This window comes from Alosa sapidissima, chromosome 2, assembly GCF_018492685.1.
Source record: "Alosa sapidissima isolate fAloSap1 chromosome 2, fAloSap1.pri, whole genome shotgun sequence".
NCBI classification, from domain to species: Eukaryota; Metazoa; Chordata; class Actinopteri; order Clupeiformes; family Clupeidae; genus Alosa; species Alosa sapidissima.
In genome coordinates, this window is record NC_055958.1 from 25,285,323 (window position 1) to 25,294,741 (window position 9,419).

Sequence of the window (9,419 nt, forward strand, 5' to 3'; positions counted from 1 at the left end):
ATTTGCTTACATAATTGCAAAAGGGTTCTCCAATGTTTTCTCAGTTAGCCTTTTAAAATTATATCAGATTAGTAAACAGAATGTGCCTTTGCAACATTGGATGAATGGTTGATGATAATGGGCAATGTAGATATTGCATTAAAGATCAGCCATTTCTTTCTACAACAGTCAAGAACCCTTTTGCAATTATGTAAGCACATAATGTAAACTGAAAACTGCTGCCCTGATTAAAAAAAACAATGCAAATGATCTCAGCTGGTATTCTGTTTATAATGTAGTGGAATGGAAATTTCTAACTGTCTCCAAACTTTTAGTGATATGTGATCCTATATATATAATTTATGTCCTGAAGTCCATATCACCAAACTGTGTTCTGTCTGTCCCCCAATTACATGTTACTGTTACATGTTACTGTTACATGTTATTTTACGTTATTTTCGATCAGGAGCTGAGCTGAAATGTCCATTCATGGAAGCTTAATGAAATCAGTCCATAAATATAATTAATTAGTATAGACTGGCCATTACTGACCATTTGCTGTTTTTAATCCTGTCAAATGAGATGAGTTGTGGATGCCAGATCTCATCAGCCATATTTGTATGTAAATAACCTTTCTGTTGCCAGGCCATGCGTCTCAGGGGGTCTTTCTTTAACTGCACGTTCTGGCTAATTATCGCATGCAAACCAGCAGTAGCTTAACTCGCGGCCTGTGCCTGCACCCGCACCGAGTATCATCCAGCAGAATAAGTGGTCTCTAAAGGTGACGGCTCTGAAGAAATGTAGACATCAGTCCCTGAGCACCCAAATGATGATCCGCCTGCAACAGCCCGCCGACTGAATTAAACATCAGTTAGGAAGCACAGTGGATCAGCTCCGCAGACAGTTGCCTTCACTGTGTCACCTTGCTCCACGCACGCACACACAAGCACGCACACACACACACCACACAAGCGTGCGCACACACACACACACACACACACACACACACACACACACACACACACACACACACACACATACACAACAAACAACACCTTCAAATCTCCAGGATAGTGTGGGTAATGTTAGACTTCAAATGAACTGTACAATGACCTGGAAATGACAAGCAGGAGAGAGTTGGCTCCCTCTGTGACTTTGTGTGAAAAGAGTTTTAACCCTTCGTTAGCGCAAGGGGAAGAGGAGAGCATTATCTATGATCCTGATGTTTTCGGAATGTTTAAAAAGGTCAATATGCTGATAATTTTGACAGTGCTTGACCCTTTTGTGGAAAAAAAGTAACAAAACCATTTGAATTGAAATAACTTCTTCTTTGTTTAGTTCGCGCACATAATGGATCACAGTCAGACCACGCAGTCATCCAGCCCGCCACACCACAGCCCCCCGTCTCCACTTCAGCATCTCCCTATGAGTGACTGGACTGTTAAAACTCCTTATCGATCTAATATCAAAAGCTGCTATTTAAATGCAGTGTATTATCCTAGGAGGCTTGGCCTGGCCAGATTGTGTGTGGATGTCTGCCTGTGTGTGTGTGTGTGTGTGAGTGTGTTTGTGTGTCTATGAGAGATGAAGCTCAAGACTTTGCCCCCCCCCCCCCCCCCCCACCCAACAGGTTGCCCAGCACCTGGCCTCGGCGTACGGTGGACGGGCGTTCGAGGTGGCCAAGATGGCGCACGTCACTGGCAGGCGGTGGCCCATCGTGGGCAAGCGTCTGGTGTCTGAGTTCCCCTACATCGAGAGCGAGGTGGGTGACATTTTATTGCGTAATGCGGCGCGCTCCTATCGATCCCAGTCTAAAGAACAGCCGGCTCCTGAGAGAGCCCTTGCACTGTGTGCCGTGCCCTTTGTTAGCCTGCGAGGACCCCTTGTGTGTCCGCTGCTGCCGGGGGAAGGGTCGAGGAGGGCTTGAGGTGGGCTGGGATTGGGCTAGAGGGCTGGGATCAGTATGCAGCCTGTGGCACCCCTCCCCGGTTTGCCGGAGCAGAGGGGGAGATTGGGTAATTGCCACCGATTGATTTGTGCCCAGGTTCAATACGCGATCAAAGAGTACGCCTGCACGGCTATTGACGTGATCGCGCGCCGCACGCGCCTGGGCTTCCTCAACGTGCAGGCGGCGGACGAAGCCTTGCCCCGCATCGTGGACATCATGGGGAAGGAGCTCGACTGGAGCAAGCAAAGGAAAATGGTAAGAATGCGGAAAAAAAAAAACATTCTTACCATTTATACTTACAAGCACATTTTCACGATCAGTGTAAACACTTCACATTATCCATATATCTCTCTATGTCCCACAAAATATGTTATTATTACTTAACAGCACCTAGACAAGGACCACACAAGGACATTCTGTAATATGTTCCAATTGGGATGTCGAAGAAAGCAAAGAATTATCATAATCTTAACGGAAATAACATTTATTTGAAATACTGGCCCAGTTTTCTTCAAACATAAGTTCAGAAATGACTTGGTTGAAAGAATACAGATACGCATCAAACCAAGTAACAGCCTACCAAGAAGAAATTGAACATAATAAAAATTGAACATAACTGATATAGTTGTAAAACCCCTACAGTTTTTCGTCAAACTGTTTTGGTCCACTCCAACACAAATAAATGTGCTATAAAAAGTACAGTCTACATGATGTGCAACTTACTTAACCAGTCTTACTTGAATTATGTTAACTCAAAGAACAACTGATGTAGATTAAACAAAAACAATATTTCAAGAAGGTGTCATTTTAAGGCCTCATGAAACAAAGCCCTCATTGTTAAACTTTCCATCTACTGTACACACATAAATAAATATATATTACGTTCATTAGATTATAAATACTTAACTTTGTTGTTAAGTTTCAGCCAGACACAGTTAACCAATTTGGACCCATAAATAGAACAAAAGTTCTCTTCTAGCAGTTAAGGCTTTGGGGTGTAATGGGTGAATATATGAGACACTTCGGACCACATGCAGCTCCAGTTGTGCTGTTGGTGATCGTTGGTGATCATGTGTGGATGTGGAAGTGAAAGTCTCCCTGTTGGAGAACTATTTCTCTCTACTAAGTGGCTGCACTTCTCCCCCACAGTTCCCAATTTTCCCGCTACTCTGCTCTAAATGCCTCGGCTCTGCGAACAAGTGAAAAGCCTTTTCCACAAGGCCGCGACTGCCTCTAGCTGGAAACCCCTCTCTCCGCTGTTTTTATTCCTTCCTAAGGCAGGTCCGTAAAAAAAAACAAGCCAGAGCATCATCTCTGCCTCATCTCCCACAGGATGAGCTGGCCGCAGCCAAGCGCTTCCTGCGCTTTGAGATGGGCTACAAGACGCGCTCGGAGCAGCTGACTAACACAGAGATCACACTCACCCCCGTCGAGGTGGACAGGTAGGTGCGGTGGAGACGAACTTACCAGCAATTACACTCACACTATCTACTATTCTCTTTCTCTCTCCCTCTCTCTCCCCCTCTCCCCCTCCTCTCTCTCTCTCCCTCTCTCTCTCCCCCTCTCCCCCTCCTCTCTCTCTCTCTCTCTCTCTCTCTTTCTCTTTCTCTCTCTCTCTCTCTCTCTCTCTCTCTCTCTCTCTCTCCTGTCACTTTTTTCTCTCTCTTTCTTTCTCAATCTCCTGCGGTTGTTGTTTTGTGTTGCCAGCGCTGCTGTTGATGCGCCTTTTCTTTTTCTCCCGTACATGTGCAGGTACAAGAAGCGCTTCCACAAATTTGACAAAGAGAATAAGGGCTTCATCACCACGGTGGATGTTCAGCGAGTACTGCAGGTTAAAAAGACTCCTTTGTTCTTCCCATCTGCTGTGTGTGTGTGTGTGTGTGTGTGTGTGTCAGGGCCAGAGTGGGGCCACTTTTCAGCCCGTGAGTTTCAGGCTCAAGACCGGCCCACTTTTTCCATGGTGGTGGAAATTGGATAAATAAAGCAACAGTTCCTGGCCTCTTTCTACCATCCATCCTCCCTGACGCTTATCTCTATTCGCTACGGTATGGCTGGTCGGGCTATGGTATCTGAGAAAACTTTTTGGGAAAAGACGGGCTATATGGACCCAACCAACTCTTCTTGGGAGGGGAGAACTCCCTCACATGGTAGGCTACAACCCATGCAGTGGCTGCAATGTTAGGCATAGAATGTGGAATGTGTGTAGCCTACTTTAAGAGAAGATCTAAGACTAACGTGGCAAATGTCAATATTTTTCCCTCGACCGGCCCAAAAGTGAAGCGGCCCACCGGGAATTCTCCTGAATCTCCCGATTACCCACTCCGGGCCTGGTGTGTGTGTGTGTGTGTGTGTGTGTGTGTGTGTGTGTGTGTGTGATGAGTGATAGTGGGTGGGTGTTTGGGTATCTTTGATAGACCCAGAGCGGCATCGGGTTTCTCTCTCTCTTTCTCTCTCTCTCTCTCTCTCACTCTCTCTCTTCCTGCTCCACTCCAGTATATGCACCAGGCTCACTGTTCCAGGTGCTCTTTTTTTAGCTGTGTAACCATGGCATTGAGCTGCTCAAGCCTGTTAATATTCCCTCTCTTTCTGTCTCCTTGTCTCTCAGCATGAATTAGTTTTCATAATTTAGAGAGGATTTAATTATATATTGAAGTATACCTTATTGTAATTTCAATAGATACAAGATTTCTCCTCATTGTTAAGATGATTTCAATATAGACAGCAGGTTTCTGCTGAAAATTAGTTGTAGGCCTAAATAATTATTTGGCTAAACAGATTTTTGGCGATCATTGGCTAAAGTGCAACTCATCAATGTTCTGAACATATTTGTGATCTCACCTTAATGGAAATGGTATTTGATTATATGAATAATTATTATTAAACCTAATTTTTCTATAGAGTATTAGTGTACAGATAGATGAAAACACTCTTCATGACATTCTCAATGAAGTGGACCTCAACAGGAATGGACAAGTGGAGCTCAGTGAATTTTTGCAGGTTGGTATGTGTGTGTAGCATTAATGTTTAGTGTGGTGTCAGTGCTGTGTTTGTGTGGTGTCAGCTGTGTTTGTGTGGTGTCAGTGCTGCGTTTGTGTGGTGTCAGTGCTGCGTTTGTGTGGTGTCAGTGCTGTGTTTGTCCACACCTCCCTTAATACAGGCCCATCAGGAGACACAGTATAATTGCCATCCCTGTCACACAACGTCTTTTGGATCAAGCTCTCCAAATCTATGATGCTATCAGGAGCTTTTGTTCTGGGCTAGCTTCAATCTAACAACAGGGAGGTGTGTGTGTGTGTGTGTGGTGTGTGTGTGTGTGTGTGTGTGTGTGTGTGTGTGTGTGTGTGTGTTTACTCTGACACTGACAGGTCTCTTCTCCTGCTCGGTGACAATGATGAATGCTGAACATGAGACACATTAATGCAGGGGATTCTGGTCAATGTCATGCCTTTCTTCACTGTGTCAAGTTAAACAAACAAGATCAAGGCGAAAGGGAAATGGTAATTGTCCCTTTGGAGATAAGACCCATTCTAAGTGCGTTAAGGACGGGGACTCCTTTCGGATAACCCTGGACACTACTCCAACTCTCACACCCACCCCCCCATTGCCACCCCGACATTAAAGGCCCGACCACCTATACAATTTCACGTATCGACCACCTAGAAACATTAGTGACCAGTGGTCTGATGTCATCCATATACAGTAGGCATCTTAAAGAGGCTTTTTTTTTTTTAGTTCTCTTCACATGCATGTTTCTCCTACCTTTGCTGTTAAGTGCCATGGCGGTGCTGCAGAGCCATGCGAGCGGTGTCAGAAGTGTGAAGGCTTAATGGCAGGCCTATAGTGGTGTCCTATAGTGTCCCTGGCCGCCAGTCCGACTCTAATTAGAGGAGAATTGGGTCTCATAATAATCAGGAGGAGGGAGGAACCCATACGTGTGAACACACACTAGCCATCAACACCGTGTGTCTATACCTGGGAGGTGACGTGGAGGGAGGAAGTAGCCGCTGTAAATTTGGGTCACTTGTGTTGGTCTGAAATGAATAATGAAGGTAATCAGAGGTGTTTTTGGGAGGGTGGAAGTGTATGATTATGGATGGAGTGGCGTGTGTGTGTGTGTGTGTGTGTGTGTGTGTGTGTTGTGTAAGAGTTGAGTGTAGTCATCGTCATGGAGGACATGAGCTGACTAAGAACCAGCTCGCTCCAAAAACAGGACATGGTCCAGCATAATGACACGCACACACACACACACAGACATAGGCACTGACACACATACGCCCATGGACATAAGATTATCATACGCAAACTGCCCTCTGTCTCATTCACACACACACACACACACACACCTACATACGTATGCGAACACGCTGGAACACTCACTGAAACATAAAAAACCAAGACCAAAACTCAATTAACAGAAAATAAGTTCTTACCGTGTTCCCACACATAATTGACATATGTTTGCTCTTCTATGAACTTACCTGTTCTAATTAGTAGGTGTATGATGATGTCTGCAAATTAGTGATGCGCTGGCTGTCTGTTCCTCAGCTCATGAGCGCGGTGAGGAAGGGCCAGGTCTCAGACAACCGTCTGGCCATGCTGATGAAGACGGCCGAGGAGAGTCTCAACCAGAGGGAACCCGTGTCTGTGGACCGCAGTGGGGGAGGGGTGTGAGCTACCACACACACACACACACACACACACGGCACCCATAGATCACCAACCCCTGCCTCAGACCTTGTCACAGGGCCCGTTGCACGGATGAGGAAAGAGAAGCTGCTGTTACGGACAAAACATTGAAATGTTTTTAAAACATCTCTTCATCAGATAATTGTGACACAGGATTGTCTATTCATTTATGGGAATATTGGTTTATTTATTTATTTATTTATGAGAGTGCATTTATTTCAATATATCTGAATGTAAGATTATTTTATTGATTTGTTTGTATTTTTCCATTTTGCTATATTCCCTTGTGAATGTTTTTTGTTGTTGTCTTTTAATTTGTTTTAATTCATTTTTTATGCCATCACTGTGGAACTGCCAACAAGCATATATGAATGCATCATATGAACTGTAGTTCGACGCATACTGAATGCAATGCAGGGCATATCAATCAACTAAGTTTATTTTTTTACTTGTCTACTGTTCCACTGTGCCATTTTACATATTTATATATGTATTACAGCAGAGCTAAAGTGAAGATATTTCCCGTACTGTGTTTTGATGTGCACTGTGGGCCTCCATACACTTCCTGCACTTGCTGCTGAGCCCTTCCCCAGAGGTCACATGGCCTGGCCGCTGGTGGGACACTGCTGCACTTTCACTTCAGAGACTAATTGGAAAATAATTGCATTTTTCACTTGGGCTCCATTGACAGCTATATTTTATCCCGTGTAAAATAGACTTTTAAATGCTACATATTTATTAGATTAATTTACTCTGTGTCAAATGAGATACAAATCAACAGTAAGCATGCTTAAATATTCCGATAGCCCCCCTCCCCACCCTTCACCCCTCTGCAGAAGGTGCATGCGATTGGTTCGTGGAAATATTATTGTCTGTTCTGATTTTATTATGCTGAGTGGAATTAAGTATTGTGTTTGATGCTGGCGTTTAATTTCTCTATCTGTCTATGCACTTGGTGTTTTTATTACTATTAATTTATTACTTGTGGTTTGTGTGGTGAGCCCCTTGCGTTTATAGACTAATAAGGGAATGTATTTAATGTGCCTTGCTTTTGGATCCTGTACCAATTGAAAGCATGAATCAATGGGGCTGATTAAGCCAGAGCTCTCCCTGGCTTTTAAGCGTGCTTAATTTCACTCCATCTATAAATAATGCAATTACTTTCTTTTTTTTTGTGGTGCACACTGTTAAAGTAAAGCACTCTGACTGTATGTCCACTAGTGCTAAGGCTACAACACAAATGTTTTTTTGTTTTTTTTTAATCTAATGCTATTTTGCAGATGTATCTCAGAAAGTGTTTTCTTGTTGTTGTCTGATAACACCAACAAACTGAGTGTTGTTTTCCAGTGCGCTGCCTGTAATGAGCACTGCTGCATCACCCAAGGAATGGGCAGTGTGTGTGGACGATCTGTTTACTGTCTGCGTTTTATGCTGGATATGTGGGCAGTGTGACTTGCTGACTCTCCAAACGAACAAAGACTTTGTAAGATTCAAGACGGGGACTGCGTGTGTGTGAGGGCTTAATCACACACTCAGTGCCAGTGGCCACTCCTGAGGATTCCAGATACGGGACTGGATTTACTGGTAGCTGGAAGAATTTTTATTCATGGGAAGTGTTGCCCCCCCCCCCCCCCCCCCCTTTGTTTGCTGATGTGGCAGGGCTGCTACCACAAAAGCAGTCAAAACACACACAAGCAAATGATTTCATTAAAAGGGTGTTGGTGGGCTAACGCCTCTCTGACCATCCTGATCAATTGTATCATTCACTGTGTTTTGTTTCATTTTCTCCTCCCCAGCATCCAGAGACAATATGCTTGGCTTACGCTCCATACCAGCCCCCTACCCATTCCACCTCCACTGTGTGGTCTGTGGTGCAATCATTGGCAATTAGTGATGGCTAATTAGCATAACGATCACCTCTTTCATATTAAGTCCCTACTGGCCCACTTTGCACCAGGCCTCGGCGCTCATTACTGTATATCTTAAGTATCGCCGCAGACAAAAACTGACAGTCAAGACATCAACCAAAATGTCTTAATATGACAGGGAGGCGACCACTGTGGTGACTGCAGAGCTACAGTAGAACATGACCTGCTTTGCGCTTTTCGGTGTCAAATGTTCCAAAAGTAGTTAGAGATGTCCACACAGCACAGCTCATGCTCTGATCACTCTTCTCTTCTCCATCACACTGGGCCAACCGTGTGTCTGAAACAACCTCCATTAACCAGACACATAAACAGCATTGTGTACGATCATGCATGTCCGTCTGCCTAACCAAACCTGAGCTAAATGTAGCGGTAATTATAAAATAATAGGGGTTCATTCATGCTTGGGAGGCTTCTACTTAACATTTTCTCTCGCCGCAAATGGGCGAAAGTCAAAATGAACCTGGGAGCGGCTTGTAAGCCCCCCGATATAAAAAGTTGATATTGCCAGTTAAAGACAGAATCTTTGCAGTGGTGTAATGACCGTGGCCTCTCTATTAAGGGCTAACAGCTCCCATCTTCTCCAAGGTGGTCATTTGATAATAGTGTTCATTCAGCCTAATCAATGGTTTAAGCAGCAGTGAACCATTAAATAAAATAAAAAAAATCTCAGATGAGGTGCCACTGATTGGGGTTAATTGGATGTAATTGAAATTTATACCATACAGTGGACGACTCATTAAGGACACATGGAAAACTAATGTAGTTTGAGCTCAGGTCATTTAACCATTTGTTTCATGAAAAGTCTAATGGGTGATCTCGTCGGTGGGAGAGGGAAAAAAGCTGATCAACAACTAGATAAGCCAGTGGTTCTGCACCTA

At 44.2% G+C, this 9,419-nt stretch overlaps 1 protein-coding gene across 1 annotated transcript in view; it reads left to right on the forward strand.

Annotated features, from left to right (window-relative positions):
• LOC121702902 (glycerol-3-phosphate dehydrogenase, mitochondrial-like) overlaps positions 1-6,752 on the forward strand; it is a 30,375-nt gene extending 23,623 nt beyond the window's left edge. The window contains 5 exon segments of the mRNA XM_042084226.1: positions 2,024-2,182; positions 3,260-3,369; positions 3,680-3,758; positions 4,826-4,924; positions 6,473-6,752. Of these exon segments, the coding sequence (XP_041940160.1) occupies positions 2,024-2,182; positions 3,260-3,369; positions 3,680-3,758; positions 4,826-4,924; positions 6,473-6,598 (573 nt within the window). The 3' untranslated portion in view covers positions 6,599-6,752.
• The last annotated feature ends 2,667 nt before the right edge of the window (positions 6,753-9,419 follow it).